Raw genomic sequence first — 25,416 nt, forward strand, 5'->3', positions numbered from 1 at the left:
CATGTGGCCCCCACCATCACCTCAGGGTCAATACCTTGTTTACAATGTATCCAGAACACGTTGTGGCTGACTATTGAGAACATATATGATAACAAGTATAGTCTCCTTGAAACAGAGACTAATAGTCTGCAGTGTCATAAGAATAATTCTACCAATAATAAGCAAAAGGCAATTGAAGTAATAAAGGCAATTAAAGGGATATGAAGGCTTCTATATTACAAACAACCCAACTCGAGGGAGACCGGGTCCCGGCGTGCCGGGGGCCTCTACCGGCCTACCATCGTCCGCGGGCTGGGGCCACCATTAGAAGGACTCGGGCCCCCGAGCGACGTCGGGGTCGTCCGGTCTCCCGTACCTCTTAGGGGTTTCACGCTCTTGAACTCTCACGAGGGTGGTAAACTCCATCTAAGGCTAAATACCGGCGCAAGGACATGACCACCAATGATTATTACAATAAAAACATCATAAAATGAACATAAAACAACTACCACCACCAAAACCACTAAAGGTGCAGAATTGTGTCCATTTTCCTATCCATGGCAGCTTTCAAAGCCCCCATATCATCCAAGGACAAACCACGGCTCACCAAAGGGGTATTTTCTCTTGAAAGAAAGGGGTAGGGAGCCCTTCCTTTCTGGCTTTTTCCATTCTTTTTGCATTAGGGCCCTGATCTTTTTGTTCAATGGGAAAGACCTTCATTTTCTCTGGTCCAGCCCCAGAACATTATATCCTGTACTGATTTCTCAATCCTAGTGTCCATAATGCCCATAGTGGATCTGACTGATTTCACTAACCTATCCACTTACTTAGGAGGAAAACAATGGGGCCCTAACCCACTATCTAATGATGAGGAAGGTGAGGAGGCACTAGAGTCATCCCCGTAGTTCGATTTAGAGGAAATGTCAGAAGTCGGGGAGGCCTCCATAACCCTTCTCTCTATGTACCTCTTTCTGGAAGAGGGATCTAAGGGACTCTTTAATTTCTGCCCTTATGATGGCCCTTAAGCCGGTGGTGAAGCAAGGGGTTTCTTCCGTAACTTTCTGCTCTATAAAGGACTGGCAGAGCCTCTTCTGGACAGGAGTCTGGCAACAAAGTCTTACACAAAGCATATTTTGTGCTTGGTTTTTAATCACATCTTTGTCATTTATTGCCAGGGAAAGAAGTAAGGGGAACCACATTATAAAGTGAAACTTTCTTGAAGATAAATTACTACCTTACTGTATTCGAATGGCACCGGTTTAAAAGATGAACACGTCTCAGCTGGAAGATAATCCATGGAGGCTGCCGATTCGTCCTTCAAGCTGGAGCTTCACTGACTGGATCTGCTCTCTCTAGCTGGCCCCTGTCTCTCGGTGGTCCGGCTGCCCTACCTGCTGACACAGGGACACCGCTGCTTCCTTCATTCCTGGAGCTTACCATGCTGCTGCTGCAGTTGCTGCTGCTCCAAACCTGTCTCCATGTTAAATGAGGACAGGTACGCAAGGAAGCACTGAGCAAAGGTGCCAGTGTACCTTTATACTGGCACATGTGCTTACCGGTGCCCCCGGCATTTCCGGATTGCACGGCTCCCGTATTAACACGCCTCCTGGTGTTCATCATCAGTCACACCCTACTCCAGCAGGGAGTGTCTCACCACATCATCCCCACACCTTACGGTGTGAATTTTCCTGGTGCAGCCGCCCACTGGATGCGTCACCGGCATCATCCCAGGAGATGTCGTCAGGCACGCCTTCCCCCATCACTGCTCGTCATCAGTCTACCTCCAGGCGCACAACACTTCCAGTTTTGGTGACGCCATGCAGGGAGCACAGAACAAGGCAAGCCACTATTACGCTCACCGGAGCCATGCCAGAGTCGCCCATTCTCAGTCAGGGGACGCCGCTCACGAGTGCAGTCCCTTTGAAACACCAGGGAGCTTACAGGTGTCCTGGCCGAGGCAGACAAGGGATCCCTGCCTTAAGCCAGCAGGCCAGGTCTGGGAAGGAAATTTCCATCTTCTACCTTCACAGGTAAGCCTGCACAGGTTCCCACATCAAGGACAGGAAACCAACTGATGCGAGGGAGAGGTACCGCTCTTTTTAGCATGTAGGTTTCCTGTCCTTGGTGGGCGGATCCCCTCTCGTGATGCTGTCATGGGTGATCGAATAAATATACCATTGCTGGACTCTGGAGCAGTAGAAACATGTTCTCTGAAGTAATGAATCCCATTTTACTGAAGTGTCAATCAGATCTAGTGGTTTGGCAGATGTGTAGAGAATGCTAACTACAAGAATGCATAATCTCTTATGGAAAAAGCACAAATAATGGGGCCACTTTTCACTCAAAATGCTGTAGAAATTCTTACCAGAATGACCTATATGGACACCTTACCATCATAACTACGAGCTCACTGGATATCACCTTCCTAAGCCATAAACAATGGCTCCCCTTATAGTATTATAGCGATATATGAGGATCCAATAATTACGACTTAGGAATGGGGATTTCCCATGAGCTCATAGTTGTGATGGTAAGGTGTACACATACATGGATTTCAATAATTAACAGGTTCCTACGTATGCACACATCTGTAAAGTCCAGTCAGTGATCCAGTCAGAGTAAGCCATCCAGGAGACCTTTGACCCAGCACAACACACTGGCTATGACCTAGTGTTAAAGGTATACTTTCTCGAAACTGAAACAGCACTTGCTGCTCAAGAATCTCTTGAATGAAAGCTATTGTTTATGGAAAAAGTAAGCCATCTCCTCATTACATAAACTTTAATACCCAAAGTGTAGTCAATTGCTTGAAAGAAAATGGATGTAGACTTAAAAGTCAAAATTAAATGACTAATGCTTCGTTATAGATGAACACGACTGAATAAACTGAATAAACTAGTAGAACAAAACCAGCAGTCTTTATGGCTTTAATAGGTTTTATTTACAGTACTAGGGGACTAATCAGAAGTGAATATGATAAAATTATTTTTTGCTGAAAAGCCTCAGCTATAATTTAAAGTTTGCACATTAAAACATCACATGTAAAAAAAAAAAAAAAAAAAAAAAAGATGGATAAAAGAAAAGCTCATATACATGGAGAAGAGTATGACAGATCACAAGGGTCCACTTGAAAAACATTTCCTGGAAAAAAAAATTACAGGTTACCATCTGTTTGATGTCATGTAAAATAAAAAATATATATAATAATGCTTTAATGCCTCTAAAGTATATAAGTGGCTGTAAAGGTCAGCCCGCTCTATAACAGAGGTACATATATGAACCAATAAATAGTGAGTAAGATATAATTACAATCACATGTAAAAAAATGATAAAGAATTGAGTTAAACTAAACAATTATGGGTCAAATCTCCAACAATTGAGAAAATATGTAAATTAAGAATTTAACAACATACCTTATGAGAGGAGAGAAATGAGAGCATCTAGAAATTTGCTTCGGTCTTCTGTCCTTAATTCAATTACTAAATACGATGTAAACAAAAAAAGTTATCATCATCATTAACCTTCTGCAACTCCTCATGTCCAAATTTACTATGAGCTTGAAAATACAATATTAGTCATCATCAGAACTATCTGTTTAGGTGCTCAAAGATGAAAAGCCACCTCTGCAGAAGGCAACCCCCCACCACTTCTTCTCGGCTATTTTGCTGGTAAAATTCCAACCTCTCAAAACATGTTAAGAGGGACATGGGTCATACCGAACTTCCAGCCTGACCTCATTAAAGCCACTGCAGCAGCTACTGTGCAGCCAGCCACAAAGCTTAATCTCAAAAGTTTGATCTAGAGCTCATAATTCATCAAGAATGGTCTTCACTCACTTGACATATCAAACTGATTGTGAAGTGTCCGAGAACTCGTACTCTCCGCAGCTTTCTCAAAGGCTCGACCAAAGAAACTAGAGACAAAAATGTTTTTAAAAAAATAGGTACATGAATATTCCAATAGCATTATGCATTTAGGACCTTAAAAAAAAAAAAAAAATCAAAACGATAAATTTAAATATTCCACAAACTCAAAGCTTACAGTATAAAGTATTAAAAAGAAAACTTACTAAACCTTATAATCAAAAAATTAGTTAAAAAAAAAAAAAAAACACAATCAGAAGACTAACATTTACAATTGTTCTGTATGGAATACGTTCATGATTTAGGATGCTTCTTAACTGAAACGTGTAGATCTATATTGTTTTTTGCGAAGTTTTGTACATGATATTCGATGTCGGAATTTTAACCTTTGTATTTTCTATTAAATACATTTTTCTGCCCACCGTAAAGCTGGAATTTTGCCTCGCGTACTGAAAAGTCCTGCATATAATGCTAGTTACTTGAGCAAGTGGTGAAGGCTGCTGATTGGCTACAGCGGTTACATGATACAGATGTTGAGTGCAGAGGAGCAAGGCTGTTGCGGTGGGCAAGCATCTGGTGGTGGACAACCCATTTTAAAAAGATAAGGAAACAAATAAAAGGATCTTACTTCTTTTTGTCAGAACTCTCAACTTCTGGAGGAATTCCCACCATAATCACTGTCCCCTTCTCAATATCTAGCGGAGCAGCCAGGACCAGAGGGAGAAGCTTACATCGCTTGTTTTTAGTCTAATAGTAAGAAAATAAAAAAAAGTGGAACAGTCATTTTATATAGAATAGTCATTTCAGACATGGATATTACAATATATTTGGCAAATCATCCATCTTTTAAGACCAAAACTGAACTTATCATCCAGGGTGTGGAGACTCAAACATACATGTGCTAAAAAAGTCGATATTAAATATATTATCGTCCAAACAGAACTTTTGAACCCTTTTCAAGTGCAATTGACAGGAGGATATCCCTCAAGATTGGAGGAAGCATGGTTTCCCAGTCAACGGAAAGAAGTCTTTACAGTAAGCACAGCCAAGGAAAAGCTCACAATTGAAGGAGAGCAGTACACAGCCTTAATTTGGACAGTTTTAGAAAATAACACATTTAAAGAGCTGGGAATGCAGCAATCAATCATGAAGTCAGGAAAGACCTCATCCTCTTTCTGACAGTAAACCGGCAATTGTCTTCCCAAGTTTATTTCGATTCAAAATCTGCTTGTTCGTCCCTCGCAGTTAGCCCAAATATCTCATTCTTTTATGAAACAGCTTTGTACTCTTGCCCGGAACATTGCGGACAGGGTTATCTCCAACTCTGTACCAGCCTGTCACACATTCAGACATGTTTTATTGTACTTGTATTTTATGTTATGCATTAAGTTTGAAATAATAAAAATATTCAAGGTTAGAGTGAATCTGAGCCATTAAATAAACAATGGCTATATGGTCAACTAGTATCTTTGCAATATGCAGGCGTACAAAAGGGCGACTATGGATTTTTAGTTTTCAAGAATGTTGGGACCTGCAAACCATCAATGAGCGGGCCATCTGCTGTTCAGACTTTACCTGACCAAACATATTCAAAGAAAAAAAATTATTATAGTCATCAAATGCTATATTCAATGTCACAGATGTGACAGACATAACATGAAAGTTAGAAATCATTAAGCCATATTTTTACATATTATTCGAAGTAAAATCAAATAAATACTCACAGAACTGACAAAGGATTTCAGCAAGTATTTGCAAAGCAGACTCAATGACACAGGTTTAGAAAACATCTTGACATCTGGAGTTCCCTAAACATAAAGAAAATAAACAAATTCTGAGCTCAGGTTAAAGAGTAAAGGGCAATTATTACCCAAAATTATTTATGGATTTTTCTTTACATAGAAACTTTGTGCCTAATTCATCAAAGCTTTTCTGCCAGAATTCTGGCAAAAAAAAGCTTTGAAAAGCTCCCTCAGTGGGCGTGTACCCTTCATACACACCCCCTGAAGAAGCTGGGTGAAACACGCTTTATGGCTCAGCACACGTGGGTCAGCAAAACTGTAAAAGTCATTTTCCATTATTTTCATTCTCCATTTTAATATCTACTATTTCATAGGATATCTCACAGTGATCATTATCATTGGAATTTTGAAGATATATCCACTTGCACTTTATTTTCACATCATTACAAGTTTTAATAAATTAGGGAGTTTTTTGAGGCAATTTATTATTTTTTATTATTAGTATGTACATTTAATTATTATACTTATATACTTACCTTCACTAATAAACATACCATAGATATGGTATAATATATTGCTATATCATCCCTCATACTTTTGAGTCTGCCTTACTTCTATTTGCTATTCAATACTGACATCACGGTGCATTGACTTATAAAGGAACTGTTTCTTAGCATTACTTTTCTTTTTTGCTTAATGTATTTTAATCTATTTCTTGAATAAAATTGTGACTATTTATTGGAGTTGTATTGAACTTTTCTGGCTCCTTTGGGATTTTCCTAATTGAGACCTATTGTTTGATTGCTCTCAGATGAGGTAGCAAAAACCTGCTGAAAGATTCTAAAGCCCCCGTCACACATAGCGATCTCGCTAGCGAGATCGCTGCTGAGTCACAAGTTTTGTGACGCAACAGCGATCTCACCAGCGAGATTGCTGTGTGTGACACTGACCAGCGATCGGCCCCCCTGCCGGTTATCGCTGATCGTCCTGGAATGGCCAGGACATTTTTTTGATCGCTGGTCTCCCGCTGGCCAGCACGCATCGCTGCGTGTGACAGGCGGGAGACCAGCGATCAGCGCACTGGTAACTAAGGTAAACGTCGGGTTTCTAAGTGCCGCGCGCTGCTTAGAAACCCGATGTGTATCTTGGTTACCAGCTCCCTGCACCAGCGCGCTGGTAACTAAGGTACACAGTGGGTAACTAAGCAACAGTTTGGCAGCTCACCAATGATCATGTAGCGACACACCAGCGATCCCGACAAGGTAATATCATTGTCGGGATCGCTGGTGCGTCGCTATGTGTGATGGGGCGACGCACATAGCGAGATCTCACCAATTTGTATGGAATCAAACAAAAGACAATGTAAGGGGTCCCGTTTACAGTAGATAGCTGCCAGTAAAAATGGTTTGGCTGATCCTTTGTCCAACAGCTATCTCTCCCATACATAGGAGCACTCAACTCTCCTGCGCAATCGTGTGTTCCCTATGAGAGAGCTGCTACCAGACCCCTCTGGCAGTGGTTCATGTCACTGAAATCAGACATGTCGATCTTTATCTTCCCAACATCAACTGTGAGGAAGTGTTGGAAGATCCCTATACTGGGTGGGCCATGAATATGGATACACCTTAGGCCTCTTTCACACTTCAGTTTTTTTGCATCAGTTATAATCCGCCAAAAAGGCAGACAAGCGGATCCGTTCTCAACTAATGTGAACGGATGTCACAGGATCCGTTTTTAGACGGATCCTGAAAATGAGGAAATAAAGGAATTGCGAGAGAGAGAGAGAGAGAGAGAGAGAGAGAGAGAGAGAGAGAGAGAGAGAGAGAGAGAGAGAGAGAGAGAGAGAGAGAGAGAGAGAGAGAGAGAGAGAGAGAGAGAGAGAGAGAGAGTTTTTTTTTCTTGTTTTGTCCGGCACCCGGAAAGAAATTCGGGTTAAATCAGTGTCTGGAGGATCCGCCAGAGAAAAAAACGTTGCAAGCTCCGTTTTGAATTCTTTGAGGATGGTGACGGACAGCAACTTTTGGCGGTTCCTCAAAAAAAACGGATGCAACGGACAGCAATCCGTCACAATCCGCCATTAATGCAAGTCAATGGGGAAAAAAACGGATCCTCAAAAGAAAATTGAGGATCCGTTTTTTCAAAACCTGGCGGATTGGGACTGATTGTAAAAGACGGAAGTGTGAAAGAGGCCTAACTAAAATGGGAATTGTTGGTGATATCGACTTTCTGTTTGAAGCACATTAGTATATGGCAGGGGGAAAACTTTTCAAGATGGGTGGTAACCATGGTGGCCATTTTGAAGTCGGCCATTTTGGATCCAACTTTATAAATGGCCCACCCTGTAGATTATTGTTATAGATATTAGACTCTAGGCCGAACCCGCCAATACCAAAGAGTTTGGCTGATGCTAGTCTAATGTTGTGACTGCCTTTAGACTGTATGCTGTGCAGCTGCCATATATAAGTGCATGGATTAGCTGTAATACTCAGTTGATACCTGCAGGTGAGCATGGCTTTCATCTGCATGCGGTAGCGTAGCATGTGAATGTATCCCAAAATTAGTGTGTGTAAATTAACATCATCATTGCCAGGTCAGTCAGATTGGCCAGAAAACTGTGAAAACCAAGCGTGGCCCTGAATGTTTGATACCAACCTCCATAAGATAACAGTACAGGAAAGGGCCCTGCGACAGAATAAGATTGGTGCAAATACAACTGGCTACAGTCTGCTGAATGGCACGTAACAGCTTCTTGGAGAGATCCAGGCCATTGTGCAGTTTATCAAGGTTGCTCCTGTAAAATAATTACAAATGTTACAAACGATAAATTTTCTCTGTTCCCAACATACAGAAACCGGTAATAATGGTGCAGTTGCACATCTAGTTTTTAGTTAAATAATTCTGGTAATTGTCACATAACTCATTTTTGCCTTAATCACATTGGTAGCACTTGGACACATTCTATGGGGCTATGATTTTTTTTTTTTTTTTTGCAATGTGTTATATATAAAAAAAAAACCAAGGTGCATGTTCTACTATGGTCCGTTTAGGGACAGAACTCATCCATTCAAGTGAATAGGCCAGAGAAACAAAAAATGACTTGTGGGAAAACCTCCATCTTTTGGTTAGGAGAAAAAAAAAAAATGGAGGTCTCACTGGGGCTGCTCCGGACACGCGCTGGCAGGCAAAAATGGGTAAGCAGGGCATCTCTTAATATAACCTTCTCCCCAAGGTCTGTGGCACATGGAAAATAGGAAAAGATTGAAGTACCGTAAATACTACTTATACCATACAATCCCTATTTGACCTGGGGGCCCTCTTGATATACTTACTGCAACTTAAATGCGCCATGCACTTTTTTTCTCTATACTTGTTACAAAAGGGGTTCTTTTGAGATACAGGATATTGGATTCCTGTTAGCTTGCCCATTCTGAGATTTAACCAATGCTTTCTATGTCCTTCACACATAAGCCTTCTATGTGCCTTGTCTGTTGTAGCTGTTGATGTCTATAAGTGTGATATTTTGTAATTTACACCATAATAAATTTTGTTGTTTTTATTGTAACTTTTGGGACAATGACTCCTTGAGTTCTTGTAGGATTTATGATTTTGGAGTGTCCTTAAATAGTGAAATTGGACCGTAAGACAGGCATATGGCCAAATCAATCAACTAATATGTATTAGTGGTTTTTGTTCAAAACAATGAACAATCCAGCACATGATTGAAAAAAATGGTACATTTTTTCAATTGCAAAACAGACAAGAAAGATTAAAAAAAATTGTTCACTACTTTGACAACTCCTTATACCTCACACGCTTGGCCCCGATAAAATAAAAAAGCTTCTACTTCCCTCCCGTTCCAACCGTGTCAGCATTCGCGTTCCCGGGGCTCTCGTGTGGTTATGACACGAGAGCCCTGAACCCATTCAGCGCTGGCGTCACTGTCCCCGACTTCGGACAAATCGAACATTAAGAGGAAGTCAGGGCTGCGGCTGCTTGATGTTTAGTTTGTCCGAAGGCTGAGACAGTGACGCCAGCGCAGATTGGGTGCCAGGCTCATGTATCATAGCAACCGCATGAGAGCCCCGGTACAATAGTGCCGACACCGCTGGAGCGGCGCTGGAACTGGAGGAGAGTATAAGCTTTTTTATTTTATCGGCACCAAACATCCCTTTAACCCCTTCACCCCCAAGGGTGGTTTGCACGTTCATGACCGGGCCAATTTTTACAATTCTGACCACTGTACCTTTGAGGTCATAACTCTGGAACGCTTCCATGGATCCCGGTGATTCTGACATTGTTTTCTCGTGACATATTGTATTTCATGTTAGTGGTAAAATTTCATTCAAATAACTTGCGTTTATTTGTGAGAAAAACGGAAATTTGGCGAAAATTGTGAAAATTTCGCAATTTTCCAACTTTGAATTTTTATGCCCTTAAATCACAGAGATACGGCACACAAAAAACTTGATAACTAACATTTCCCACATGTTTACTTTACATCAGCACAATTTTGGAACCAAAATTTTTTTTTTGTTAGGAAGTTATAAGGGTTAAAAGTTGACCAGCGATTTCTCATTTTTACAACACCATTTTATTTTTAGGACCACATCACATTTGAAGCCACTTTGAGGGGTCTATATGATAGAAAATACCCAAAAGTGACACCATTCTAAAAACTGCACCCCTTAAAGTGCTCAAAACCACATTCAAGAAGTTTATTAACCCTTTAGGTGCTTCACAGGAATTTTTTTGAATATTTAAAAAAAAAATGAACATCTAACCTTTTTTCATAAAAAAAATACTTCAGGTTCAATTTTTTTTATTTTACCAAGGGTAACAGGAGAAATTGGACTGCAAAAGTTATTGTGCAATTTGTCCTGAGTACGCAGATACCTGATATGTGGGGGGGAACCACTGTTTCGGTGCATGGCAGAGCTCAGAATGGAAGGAGCGCCGTTTGACTTTTTCAATGCAAAATTGGCTGGAATTCAGATTGGACGCCATGTCACGTTTGGAGAGTCCCTGATGTACCTAAACAGTGGAAACCCCCCAACAAGTGACCCCATTTTGGAAACTAGACCCCCCAAGGAACTTATCTAGATATGTGGTGAGAACTTTGAACCCACAAGGGCTTTACAGAAGTTTATAACGTACAGCGGTACAATTAAAAAATCATATTTTTTCCACAAAAATGATCTTTTCACCCCAAGTTTTATTTTCCCAAGGGTATCAGGACCCTAAAAGTTATTGTGCAATTTGTCCTGAGTACGCTGATACCCCACATGTGGGGGTAAACCACTATTTGGGCGCATGGCAGAGCTCGGAAGGGAAGCAGTGCCATTTGACGTTTTTGGCTGGAATTGAGATCGGACACCATGTCGCGTTTGGAAAACCCCTGATGTACCAAAACAGTGGAAACCCCCCACAAATGACACCATATTGGAAACTAGACCCCCTAAGGAACTTATCTAGATGTGTGGTGAGAACTTTGAACCCCCATGGGCTTCACAGAAGTTTATAACATAAAGCCATACAATTAAAAAAATCATTTTTTCCACAAAAATGATCTTTTCACCCTCAATTCTTATTTTTCCAAGGGTAACAGGACCGTAAAAGTTATTGTGCAATTTGTTCTGAGTACGCTGATACCCCACATGTGGGGGTAAACCACTATTTGGGCGCATGGCAGAGCTCGGAAGGGAAGCAGAGCTCGGAAGGGAAGCAGCGCCATTTGACGTTTTTGGCTGGAATTGAGATCGGACACCATGTCGCGTTTGGAAAACTCCTGATGTACCAAAACAGTGGAAACCCCCCACAAATGACACCATTTTGGAAACTAGACCCCCTAAGGAACTTATCTAGGTGTGTGGTGAGCACTTTGACCCCCCCAGTGCTTCACAGAAGTTTATAATGCCCGGGCGTGAAAATAAATAATTCGTATTTTTTCCACAAACATGATCTTTTAGTCACCATTTTTTTATTTTCCCAAGGGTACCAGGAGACATTGGACCCCAAAAGTTGTTGTCCAATTTGTCCTGAGTATGCTGATACCCCATATGTGGGAGAAAACTACTGTATGGACACACGTCGGGGCTCGGAAGGGAAGCAGTGACGTTTTGGAATGCAGACTTTGATGGAATGGTCTGCGGGTGTCATGTGCGTTTGGAGAGCCCCTGATGTACCTAAACTATTGAAACTCCCCACTAGTGTCCCCATTTTGGACACTAGACCCCCCACGGAACTTATCTAGATGTGTGGTGAGCACTTTGAACCCCCAAGTGCTTCACAGAAGTTTATAACACTCGGACGTGAAAATAAAATAATCATTTTTTTCCACAAAAATGATATTTTTGCACCCAATTTTTTATTTTCCTAAGGGTAACAGGAGAAATTGGACCCCAAAAATTGTTTTGCAATTTGTCCTGAGTAGGCTGATACCCTACATGTGGGGGTAAAACACTGTTTGGGCGCATGGCAGAGCTTGGAAGGGAAGGAGCACCATTTGACTTTTTCAACTCAGAATTGGCTGGAATTGAGATCAGACGCCATGTTGCATTTGGAGAGCCCCTGATGTGCCCAAACAGTGGAAACCCCCAATTATAACTCCAACCCTAACCCCAACACACCCCTAACCCTAATCTGAGCCCTAACCCTAGCCCTAACCCTAGCCCTAACCCTAAGGCTGTGTGCACACGCTGCGGATTTTGCTGCGGTTCCGCAGCGGTTTTGGCTGCTGCGGACCTGTACAGTACCATGATTCCCTATGGGAATCAAAAACCGCAGTGCAGACGGTGCGGAATGTTCCGCGCGGATTATCTGCGGTTTTCAATCCGCAGAAAGAATTGACATGTCAATTCTTTCTGCGGATTCTCCTGCGGTTTGCCATCTCCTCTATTGAGGAGATGAAAAACCGCAGGACAAAACCGCAGAGCAATCCGCAGGTCTTTTGACCTGCGGTTTCACCTGCGGATTTTACAAAATCCGCGCGGATGAATCCGCACCTAATCCGCAGCGTGTGCACACAGCCTTACCCTAACGGGAAAATGGAGATAAATACTTTTTTTTTTAATTTTATTATTTTTCCCTACCTAAGGGGGTGATATCGGGGGGTTTGATTTACTATTTATGGCGGTTTTTATGTTTGGCGGCTGTCGCACGCTAAAAGACGCTTTTTATTGTAAAATAGTTTTTGCATCACAACATTGAGAGCTATAATTTTTCCGTATTTTGACCCACCGAGTCATGTGAGGTCTTATTTTTTGCGGGACGAGTTGACGTTTTTATTGGTACCATTTTCGGGCACGTGACATTTTTTGATCGCTTTTTATTCCTATTTTTGGGACGCAGAATGAACAAAAACCAGCGTTTCATGAATTTCTTTTGGGGGGGTGCGTTTACACCGTTCCGCGTGCGGTAAAATTGATAAAGCGGTTTTATTCTTCGGGTCAGTACGGTTACAGCGATACCTCATTTAGGTCGTTTTTTATGTTTTTGTCGGTTTTATGCAATGAAAACTATTTTATATAAAAAATAATTCTTTTTGCATCGCTTTATTCTGCGAGCTATAACTTTTTTATTTTTTCGCTGATGATGCTGTGTGGCGGCTCGTTTTTTGCGGGACAAGATGACGTTTTCAGCGGTACCATGGATATTTATATGCGTCTTTTTGATCGCGCGTTATTACACTTTTTGTTTGGCGGTATGATAATAACTCATTATTTTTTGCTTCATTTTTTATTTTTATTTTTTAAGGAGTTCGCTAAAAGGGTTAACTAATGGGACAGTTTTATAGGGCGGGTCGTTACGGACGCGGCGATACCTAATATGTGTACTTATTGTTTTGTTTTGTTTTTTATTATTTCCAAAAAATGGATTTATTGGGGGAATATTTTTTTTTTTTTCTAATTTATTTGGCGATTTTTTTAAAATTATTTTTACACTTTTTTTATTTTTTTTTTTACTTTATTAAATAGTCCCAGGTGGGACATCACTGTCCTGTGACAGATCGCTGATCTGTCACATCACAGATCACTGTGACAGATCAGCGATCTGTCACAGGCAGTGCACAAGGCTTCCTCATGCCTGCGCTTTGCAGGCACTGAGGAAGCCAGCTTCCTCAGGCCCCCGAAGGCCCCCGTCGCCATCTTGGATTCGGGGGCCTGGAGGAAAGGAGTCCCCCGCAGCAGCGCTGCACATTGCGCTGCCGTGGGGGGCTCAGGGAAGCACGGAGGGAGCCCCCTCCCTGCCGATGCTTCCCTTTAACTCCCGGTACACCGCGATCATGTTTGATCGCGGTGTACAAGGGGTTAACGTGTCGGGGGCGGTCCGTGACCGCCCCTGACACATAGTGCCGGGTGTCAGCTGTGATAATCAGCTGACACCCGGCCGCGATCAGCGGCGCTCACCACGTGGGCGCCGCTGATCGCGTCCGACGTACTATCCCGTCCATGGGCATAGGGGCCCAGGTCCCATGGACGGGATATACCGTCGGATGTCGGGAAGGGGTTAAATAAGGTATTAGGGTTAGAGCATAAAGACAACCATTGTGATTTTTAATGCATTTGACTTTCTTATGCAGCTCTGGCAAAAATTAAGCGACCACTGCACAGTTTTATAAAAATTAGCTTCTCTACATGTCTGACAGCCATTCCATTCCAGTGTCAGTTGGATTCCAACCAGAGTACACCTCATTCTACTTAATGCGCTTCTGATTAGGTGATCACCTGAACCAAATCTTATTTAACGAAGGAAAGTAAAAAAAAAAAACCCTGCTGTGGTGTTCACAATCCTCTTGCAATAGGACAAGCTGGATGGCAAAACAAGTGCTAGTAATATCCCAAAAATAATAGGAATGAAAAAATAACTTAATCATGACAAAGGAATTGAAAAGAAAAAAAGTCTTGAGTGAGGAAAAAAAGGGCTCAATTCTGGCTTTACTAGCAGAGGGATGCAGTGAGCGTCATGTTTCCTCCATCCTTAAAATTTCTAAGATGGCAGTCCATTACAACGAGGTCAAGCAGCAGACATTGGGGACAACAAGGCTACAGACCGACAGAGGAAAAAAGCGACTCTCCACTGACCGGGATGACCATTATCTTATTCAAATGTCACTCAGCAACTGCAAGATGACATCAAGAGACCTACAAAAGGAATGGCGAATGGCAGCTGGGGTGAAGTGCACGGCAAGAAATGTTTGTAACAGGCTCCTAGAGGCAGGGCTCAAGTCATGTAAAGCTTAAAAAAAGCCTTTCATCAATAACGAGCAAAGGAGAGCCAGGCTGAAGTTTGCCAAAGACCATAAGGATTGGACCATAGAGGACTGGAGTAAGGTAATCTTCTCTGAGTCTAATTTTCAGCTTTGCCCAACACCTGGTTGTCTAATGGTTAGACAGACCTGGAGAGGAGTACAAGCCACAGTGTCTTGCACCCACTGTGAAATTTGGTGGAGGATTGGTGATGATCTGGGGATGCTTCAGCCAGGCTGGAATTGGGCAGGTTAATCTTTGCGAAGGATGTATGAATGAAGCCACATACAAGGTTATCCTGGAAAAACAGTTGGTTCCTTCTGCTCAGGCAATGTTTCCCAACATTGAGGACTGTTTTTTCTAGCAGGACAATGCGCCATGAGACACAGCAAGGTCAATCAATGTGTGGATGAAGGACCACTACATCAAATCCCTGTCATGGCCAGCCCAATCTCCAGACCTGAACTCCATTGAAAACCTCTGGAATGTAATAATCAAGAGGAAGATGGATAGTCACAAGCCATCAAACAAAGAAGAACTGCTTAAATTTTTGTACCAGAAGTGGCACAAGGTCACCCAAAAGCAGTGTGAAAGACTGGAAGAAAGCATGCCAAGACGCATGAAAGCTGTGACTAAAAATCATGGTTATTCCACAAAATATTGATTTCTGAACTCTTCCTGAGTTAAAGCATTAGTATTGTTGTTTCTAAATGATTATAAATTTGTTTTCTTAGCATTATTTGAGGTCTGCAAGCACTGTGTTTTTTTTGTTATTTTGACCATTTCTCATTTTTAAAAAAAAAAAAAAAAAAAAATACAAAATTTAGTGCTTGGAAACTCGATGACATGTGGTCAGTAATTTATAAAATAAAAGAGCAATTTACATTTTACTCAAAAATATACCTATAAAGAGAAAAATCAGACAAATGGAAAGTTTTGCAGTGGTCTGTTAATTTTTTGCCAGAGCTGTATAGTGCCAGTAATTCCACAGCTTTACAGACATGATCCTCACTGTCCCCATAGGGGCTCAATTTAAATCCATACCAGTATGTTTTTGGCATGTGTGTGCAATGCGAATGCAGGGTTATGGAAGGGCAAAGTGGTGTTAGATGACAAACTAAAAAAGAAGAGCAGATTACAATGGATTCCTGACTCTCAAATTGCTCTGTGAGATCTAACAAACTATATGGAAATGAAAGAAATTTGTAATATTACCGCACCTCCAGAAAAGAAAATGAAGTCATTAAAAGATGAGGAGATGGTGAGGGTATTTCACATGTACGCTCACTCATCCACCAATGCAGAGCAGCACTGAGCACACTTACTTTACAATGAGATCAGCATGGTAGGCTGAAACATAGCACTGTATTAATGGGTAATTAATACAATAGAAAACAGTCAATCTTTTAACTCTTCGATGCATTAGTGCATTTTACTATAATTTGCATTACAAGCTGCATTAAGCTTTGCAGACACTTTGTTTGTAAGCTCAACGTATGTGCCACAAACTTAACAGGTCCAAAGACCCATGGACATGAAGAATGCCAGTGACCTCTTGGTATCTGTAGAGCTGACCGTCTTAAAACCTTAACGACCTGTGGGATACATTTTTGCCACAGGTCGCTCGGGTCTGAGCCCGCTTTCATAAGCAGATCGCTGTAACAGCAGTGGTCAGCACTAGCTCTGATCAATGTTAACCATTTAGACTGCACTGTCAATCACCGACAGTGGCATTTGATTGGAACGATTACCATTTGCTCCCAATTGCGGGGAGGCGATCACCATAGAGGCTGAGGATACATGTCCAAGGAAATAACTAAACATAAAATTATTTTTACTATACCTTAAATGCAGAAAAAGAATATAATTAATCAAAATGCTAGAACTTGTGTTCTTTTGGTTGCTACATATCCCCAAATAAATGCAATAAAAAGCAGTCAAGTTGTGGTATTCACTCCAAAATTGGGCTAAAAATGTGCTCAGTGCTGCGGGAAAAAAAAACCCCTAACAGTACCAAGTACAGAATAATAAAAATGTTACAAGTTACAAAATGGTGAGGATTTTTTGAGGGAGGTTCAAAATCTTTTTGAACCAGTGAAAGACTAAACAAAAAAAATTGCAGTAATTGCACTGACATGGAGAATACTATTGTCATATTTTTACTATACAGTGAACTGCGCAAAAACAAACCCCATAACACAATGGCAGAATTTCACCATTCAGGCACCTTGAATTTTTTTCCGTTTTTTGACAGCATGTACAAATCGCCTTTGTAGAGAGGACAGCTTGAACTCTAATGCCACCTATTGGGGTAGCCATCCGAAAAGTCAAGATCAACCCTGTAAACGAGCCATATGACTGTTGCTTAGACAATAACGAGTACTGCAAAAAAAAAAAAAAAAAAAAAGGCTCCTGGAACAATGGGAGAAAAATGAAAGCGCAAAAATGAAATATGTCTGGAACCTTAAAAGGATTTCAACGTAAAAAGCATACCCTGCAGCACACGTTTTTACGAAGGTGGCCTTTTACAAGATGGTTTTGCATTCACTGCATATATTTGCCAGCTTGTCCACTAGATAAAGTCTGAACGCTGTAGTCTAATCAAAGGATTATATCATTTTCTTCTTGGGCATAAATGCGGTATGATGTAAACATTATCTACCTGGACAGGCTGTCTAAAGCCTTGATGAAGTTATCCGTCCCATGCTCATCTTTCTCCGTGTTTTCCAAAAGAGAAATGACAGCAAACACAATGTCAGTGGCCAGAAATCGATTCTTAAATCCAAACTGCACACTGAAGGTCTGCACCCTGATGTCCTTCATCCTGCCCGTAAAAGAACACGGTACATAGTTAGTTACCATTAGATTTTTAGCTCATTTTCTTCTTGCTGAAATAGTTAGCTGTTCTCAATAATATGGTCATTGTATAATTAGGAGAAACTCAGTGTTCGGTATTCCTACAACAAACAGCGACACCTACAGGCGTGGCACTGAAACTACATATCTAAGAGTTCAACAACTGACTTTGTAGCTAAAGAATTTGCTAACTCTTATTTTTGTGCATTCTACACCAGGAATTAGATCAGCTACAATTCTTTGCCAATTACACAGAGTACAGTAGAAGTAGCCTCGTCTTCGCATTCACATGGATACGCTTGCAGCTCCCTTTTTTGTACTAAAAATGTTGTGCGTAGAAGTTACATGGCAGCTATATCAACAGCGGCTAATTTTAGGACTATAAACGTAGACTAGATAGTCTTATTGTGCTCCAGATGCATCGTCGGGCCTCACCGGCTCTTTTACATTGAGATATTTGCTTTCAAATAATTTTATTGGTTTTTTAGAAATAAACAGGGTAGGTAAAGGAAGGTAGGAAGGGAGGGAAGGGAGTGTGGAATAAACAACCTTGTACAGGTACGGAAAAAAATTTTAAAAACTAGAGAATCCACAAATAGGCATAGAATAACATATATCGAATAACAACATAAAAGAAAAAAAAATCGACAATCCTTATTATGGGGTAACATTCTTGGAAGGAGATACAGCATCCCAGCACTAAAGTGACCAGGTTTAAACTTCAAAATATAGTGCCTCTTGTTAAGTCTATTTGATATGAAATTTGTTGTTCCAGGTCTTCCATTTTTTTGAGTATTTGTGAATGTGATTGTTGTTAATCGCAAATCTGTGTTCTAAATCGCTGTGTTGGCCTATCTTGTCAAGTATGTCTGAAAACTTGGGAACCTCTGCTTTCTTCCACCATTGTGCTAACATGGTCTTGGTCACTAAGAGGATGTGTATGATAATGTGTCTTACCGAATCATCAAATTGTTCCATGTCTAATGAAAGAAGTGCTCTTTCAGGTGTAATTGTGAAGTCCTTAGCAATGAGGTTAATGTGCTGTGTGACTTGAAGCCAGAGGTTTTTGATTTTTGAACAACCCCAGAAAATATGGTAGAGGTTCCCTTGGTGTCCACAATCTCTCCAGCACAAGGAAGATAGCTCTGTGTTAAAATGCGATAACCTCGTCGGGGTATAGTACCACCTATTTAACAATTTGAAATAACTCTCATGAAGACCCATACATTGAGATATTTGCAAGATGATGCATAAAACTTTATGGCAGATCGTTCAAAGGGCGTTAGGTTTGCAAGAGTCTAATTTACTCCGGGCTCAGTCAAGCTTATGAAAAGATCGTCCGATTTTCAGCCAGAAAAAAATGTCAAATTCCTATTCCTGCTTTTTCTATTGCACGGACATCGATTTTATTCATCTAGCCCAATCATGATTACAACTGTTACCTGCCAGAATTTGGTATTAGATCCCACTCTGGACACAAGATGGAAACTAACCATCTGCCTTTATTTGGAATGATCTAAACGCTATTCTAAAGATGTCTTGTTACCGGCGCCTCCAGCCAGCTGCAAATCAGTGCGGAGAATCTGACAAGTGTTCCCCTCCTACCTACTGAAACCAATGTGCTGTCATGCTGTCTGACAAATGTGTTTATACAAGACAAAAAAATAATACTAATGTAATTTACCCAAATTTGGTGGCAGATTCTTCAATCATTTCCCGCAGATTTTCCTTTAAGGAAATGTCCATGGAGTGAAACTTCTGTTTCACTTGTTTTAAAGGAAGCCTGGAAGACAGCATACAGATTTTATTTTTGAGAAGACAATAAAATAGTAAAGGGTGAAAAATGCAGATTTAAGCCTGGGAAATGCAAGAAAAACCAGAGCACTCAAATTATTCAAGTGAGGCAACATAGCAAGCAGCAACAATTGTTAAAGGTAATCTAGCAGCAGGTTTTTGCTACCCCATCTAAGAGTGTGATGTAGACCTGGATTCAAGTGATTTGTCACTCACTGGGCTGCTTACTGTAGATTTTTAAAATCCGTTTCCTTTGCTGCAGAATGCTGAGCTCAGAATAACCCCGCCTTCACCACTAATTGACAGCTTTTTCGCCACTAACAAATACATTTCAGAATATTGCTAGTCTAAACCTCTCTCCTCCATATTACCCTGTCCTTGTCTGTCTGTGTCCTCATACACTACTGCGTATATTTTCAATGACAAGGTTATAATTTAGATAATCGCATATTATACTACAGCAATTTATTGCTACCATGCTGTATTAACACCCACTTACAGTAATTTCCTTCTTGCGCTCTCTGGAACTGGTGGATTGGAAGAGTTAAATCAGAAATTGTTGTAACTGACATTTGTTTTATTCCTGAAATATTTCATTAAAAACCATTACATTGAAAAAAAAAAAAAAAATTCCCATATGGTCACTTACCCCATGTCAGCCAAGAATTCTTGAAGCTTTTTTTGTCCTTGCACAGACCAGAGCTTGAGACTGGAAGACGTATAGCTCGAGTTGCAGATGCTTTCATATAATGACCAGTGCTGGTATAAAGAAAGGCGCATACTAACACCCCAAATGTTAAAGAAAACTACACTGACCAATCAGGGGTGAAAAACTAGGCAGTCCATACCAATTTCCAAATCAAAGATCCAAATATTCCAGCACATCTTCTTACTTGAGTAAGACTCTTGAGTTGAAACGCGTAAATGCCTGTCTTTACCATGGTTTTTTACCCTGTATCCTGCTTTTAGATTTTTAATGAAGATTTCTCAATAAAGATTCTATTTTTAAGTAAGAAGATGTGCTGGAATATTTGGATCTTTGCATTTATGTCAGCTTGTGACATTTCCTAGCACCTTCATCAAAGAACTGCCTCCAACGTGACAAGTAAAAAAGGTGAGCTGAATATATTCATTTTTCAATTTCCAAATCAGTATTACATAATATATTCAATGTCAGTTTTACAATGAAATCATCCAGTCGGGATAGAAAATTTGGAAAGAAAAAAAAAAGGAAATATGAGAAAATCTTAGCTGAACTTGGTTTTAGAATTTGCAACAAACGAAGCAAACTTCTGATAAAACATTCAATATTTGGTGATTGTTTTCGGAAACAGTGATTGCTGTTACATATACCATACAAGCAAACTTAAAAGGTTCTTATGTTGCAGCAAATAATGGTCAGTTTTTGTATAATGAAAAGGTAAAAAAAATTCTGTATCAATACACCACAGACTTCAATATCTCTGCTTACAGCAATTTAATAGGTACCCTCACGATTTATTCTCCAGGGGTAATAATTGGAGTTGGGTGATGCGATAGAGTGCAGATAGAAAGAGTAACTTACTAGCACAATACCAGTGTGTCCCTCACAGGACCAATTATTAAAGAATAACGGGGAAAGTTCCAATTGAAGAACAGCAAGGAGTTCTTGAAAGCTGTGGTAATGGTACAAAAAAGCCGGATTACTTACCGGTAATGCCCTTTTAATGAGTCCACGACACCACCCACTGGAGGTATGGGATCTGCCCCACTTGGAACAGGAAACCCTACAGGAAGATAAAAAGGGGCGGTCCGACTTTCCTCCTCAGTTTTGTATTTCAGAGTACCAGGAGGACGGCCAAAGGTTAGGCAATGTCTTTTCCTAATTTTACTCATTCATCCTTAGCAGACACACTTTATTATTGATATCTTAGCAGGGAGGGTAGTGAGCGGGTGCTGTCGTGGACTCATTAAAAGGGCATTACCGGTAAGTAATCCGGCTTTTTACCCTTCGCCATGACAGCACCCACTGGAGAGATTCCAGAGACCATCACTTGGGTGGGACCACCGTGCCAAGGACAGTCCTGCCAAAGCTTAGGTCAGAAGTTGATGAAAGTTCAAGTCTACAGTGATTATAGAAGGTAGAAGGGGTTGACCAAATTGCCGCCTTACATATGGCTTCAATCGGAACGTCTCCCCTCTCGGCCCAGGAGGTTGCCACTGCTCTGGTGGAATGTGCTCTGATGTTCTCCGGAGGCTCTTCATTTTTCGCGGAGTAGGCTAAGCGAATGGCATCCCTGATCCATCGGGAAATGGTGCTCTTCGTGACTCCGTACCCTTTTTTACAGCCCTGAAAAGATATGAACAGAGCCCTACACTGCCTCCAGCTCCTGGACCTCTCAATATATTTTAGGACAGTTCTTCTAACGTCCAAGGTGTGGAATTTCCGCTCCTCCGGAGTGGAGGGGTCTCCAAAGAAGGTCGGGAGAACTATCTCTTGAGATCTATGGAACCTTGTTGATACCTTAGGCAGGTATGAGGGGTCTGGTTTTAATATTAACCTATCCTGGTATATCTGAAAAAAGGGTGGGTCTATGGATAGAGCTTGGATGTCACTCACTCTCCTAGCCGATGTCAGTGCCACTAAGAGGGCCGTTTTGAGTGACAAGCATTTCAGGGATATCGTGTCTATCGGCTCGAAGGGTTCTTCCATAAGAGCGTCTAAGACCAGATTTAAGTCCCATGCAGGGATTGCAGGTATGTGAACCGGAGTTATCCGTTTGCAAGCTGTAATGAATCGTGATATCCACTTATTTCCTGCTATATTATGGCCGTACAGTGCGCCTAATACGGACACTTGGACTTTCAGTGTGTTTACTGCCAGGCCCAAGTCCTTCCCTTTCTGTAGAAATTCTAAGATAGCAACTATCGGAACTTCTGTGGTATGAGGCGCTGTATGAAACTGCAGGAATTTTTTACATATCCTTGCATAAATTTGGGTAGTGGCCTGCTTCCTGCTCTGTAGGAGTGTAGCAATTAGTGTTTCAGAAAACCCCCTCGATCTTAGTAGCTGCCTTTCAAATTCCACGCCGTCAAGTGTAAGCTGTCCACTTGGGGGTGGAAAAAAAGGGCCTTGGGAGAGTAGGTTGGGAATCGAAGGGAGAACCCAAGGATCTGTCACCGACAATTCGTAGCCATGAGAACCACGGTCTCTTGGGCCAGAATGGCGCTATCGAAATTACTCCCGCCTTGTCCTCTCTGATCTTCCGAATGACCTGTGGTAGGAAAATTATCGGAGGGAAGGCATATGCCAGGTTGAACTTCCATGAGGCCTGGAGGGCGTCCAGTATGTCTGGATGATCTGACGGGGACAGAGAGGCAAACGCTTTTATCGGTCTGTTCTTTTTCGTGGCAAAGAGATCCACCTGAGGTTGCCCCCATAGAGCTACTATGTCCTTGAAGATTCGGCGAATGAGGCACCATTCCCCTTGCCGAAGTGTGTGTCGGCTTAAGAAATCTGCCTCCTGGTTGTTCTCTCCCCTGATATGGAGGGCCGAGAGGGACAACAAATAACTTTCGGCTAAGTTTAAGATTCTTGCCGCAGAAGACATCAGAGTCTCTGATCGAGTACCTCCCTGTCTGTTTATGTAGGCCACTGTAGTGGTGTTGTCCGATAAGATCCTGACATGCTTCCGTTGGAGCTGTGGAGGAAAATGGTGTAGAGCATAATATACCGCCGTCAGTTCTTTTAGATTAGACGAGTAGATTAGTTCATCTCCATTCCACCTTCCTTGACAAAAGCTACTCCCCATATGGGCTCCCCAGCCGTGGGGGCTAGCATCGGTGGTTAGGATACAAGATGGTACTATGACCCATGGGACTCCTGTGGACAGATGGTTATCATCTAGCCACTATTCTAGAGAAGCCAAGACCTCCTGTGACAGGGTTATCTTGCTCTTGAGGTTACCCCTATGTCGCCTGTCCTCTTGGAGGATCTGATGCTGCAGTGCACGGACGCGATAATGGGCCCACCGGCCTGCCAGGGCACAGGAAATGAGTGACCCCAATAGCGACATTGCCCCTCTCAGGAGACGTACGTGGTCTACTTATGGCTGCCTCCACCTTGTCTTTTGTGAGTGTAATTTTTACCTGAGGGAGTAGACATCTCTGAGTTGTGGAGTCTAACTGGAACCCTAAGAACATCTGAAGGGAATGCGGAACAAGTCTGGACTTCTGGAAGTTGATGATCCAGCCTAGATCCTGCAAAGATGAGATCGCGTCAGCCACACGTCTGGTACACTGGGTGACCAAGTTCCCGATAATTAAGAAGTCATCCAGATAAGGCACGATTAGAGTGTCTTTCTGACGAAGATAGGCCATCACCTCTGCCATCACTTTGAAGATACTTGGCGCCGTAGAGAGGCCGAAAGGCATGGCCGTATACTGAAAATGACGGATCTTGCCTTCGAATACCACAGCGACCCTTAGGTACCTTTGGTATCTATCATGAATAGGTAGATGATACTAAGCATCCTTCAAGTCAATCCCTGCCATTACACAGTTTGGAAAGAGAAGTTTTATGGTGGATCTGATTGATTCCATTTTAAACTTATTTTTTAGAAACGTATTAAGCTTCCTTAAATTTATAATTGTCCTAAACGTACCATCTGGTTTGGAAATTAAAAATAAAGGAGAGTGGAACCCTCTACCCTCTTGTCCCTCTGGGACTTCTGCTAAAACCCCCTTGGATAGTAGGCTCTGAATTTCTACTTCGAGGGCCTTTTGTTGTACTACAGAGTTAAGGCGGGTTATGATAAAGAAATAAGGGATTTGAAGGAATTCTATTTTCATTCCCTCTTTAATTAAACTTAGGATCCATCGACACGAAGTTATTTGTTCCCATTTTGAAAAAAAAAATTTTAATCTACCCCGTACCGGGAGGACTGATTTTTTAGTATTTATTTTCCTTTCTGAATGTTGAACCTCTAAACATGCTACCCTTCTGCTTTTCTTCCTTTGTGGGCCATCTATTTGATCTAGCCGCTTGTCTCCTTCTTCCAAACGGTCTCCTTTTTAAGGTTCTCCCTCGCACTGGGTTGCGCAAATCTTAGATTTTGATTGCGCGTCCCCCTTCCAGGTCTTCATCCATAGTGCCCTCCTGGTGTTGTTTACAAGACCAGCTGATCTCGCTGCCAGCCGCAGAGTGTCTGCTGATGCATTGGCAATGAAGGCTGCCGCCCCTCTAATTAATGGAATAGCGGCCCGTAGTTTTTCCTAGACACATTCTGCTCGATTTGTTGATCCAATTGGTCCAACCACACGAGCATAGACCTGGCGGTGCATGTGCTGGCTACTGCTGGCTTAAAAATGCCTGTGGTAGACTCCCAAGACCTTTTTAATGATGACTCCGCTTTACGGTCTAGCGGGTCCGCCAATAAGCCTGCGTTCTCTACCGGAATAGTGGACTGCTTCGAGGTAGAGGCTACAACACAGCATTAACCTTTGGAACTTTGGTCCATTTTAATAGCTCGTCATCGCTAAATGGATACTTCCTCTTTGAGGCCGATGGGAGAAAACGTCTTTGATCGTGTTTTTCCCTCTCTCTCTTTATTAGGGCCTTAACTGCCGGTATTACTGGAAACGCTCTCCTTTTCTTTTCCGCCAACCCCGCAAACATTATTTCTTGTGCGGTTTGGGTGTCCCTTACGGATTTGACTAGGTTATCCATACTATCCAGGGGAAAACAAGATCGTCCCTCAATGTCTGATGATGATGATGACGATGATGCGAGTGAAGAATCAGAGATTAACCCCTGTTCTTCCTCTGACTCTGAGGGTCACCTGTTTTTTGCTCCTAGCTTCTGAGGGAGTACTGGCACGGGTGATAACCTGTATTTCCTCCCTAATTATGGCCCGAATGTCCTTTGAAGACACCGCCGACCCTAGTCTAGTCTCTCTG

General features: G+C 41.8%; 1 protein-coding gene across 1 annotated transcript in view; it reads right to left on the bottom strand.

Annotated features, from left to right (window-relative positions):
- Positions 1–2,892: 2,892 nt before the first annotated feature.
- CDC45 (cell division cycle 45) overlaps positions 2,893–25,416 on the bottom strand; it is a 78,488-nt gene continuing 55,964 nt past the window's right edge. Inside the window, exons 11-19 of the mRNA XM_073559093.1 lie at positions 20,129–20,260; positions 19,370–19,468; positions 17,492–17,653; positions 8,237–8,375; positions 5,567–5,650; positions 4,471–4,589; positions 3,816–3,892; positions 3,393–3,458; positions 2,893–3,120 (exon numbers count right to left, since the gene is read on the bottom strand). Of these exons, the coding sequence (XP_073415194.1) occupies positions 3,394–3,458; positions 3,816–3,892; positions 4,471–4,589; positions 5,567–5,650; positions 8,237–8,375; positions 17,492–17,653; positions 19,370–19,468; positions 20,129–20,260 (877 nt within the window). The 3' untranslated portion in view covers positions 2,893–3,120; position 3,393. The remainder of the gene's footprint in view (positions 3,121–3,392; positions 3,459–3,815; positions 3,893–4,470; positions 4,590–5,566; positions 5,651–8,236; positions 8,376–17,491; positions 17,654–19,369; positions 19,469–20,128; positions 20,261–25,416) is intronic.

The sequence above is a fragment of the Dendrobates tinctorius genome, unplaced genomic scaffold (genome assembly GCF_039654945.1).
Source record: "Dendrobates tinctorius isolate UK_male_01 unplaced genomic scaffold, ASM3965494v1 ptg000265l, whole genome shotgun sequence".
Classification (NCBI taxonomy): Eukaryota; Metazoa; Chordata; class Amphibia; order Anura; family Dendrobatidae; genus Dendrobates; species Dendrobates tinctorius.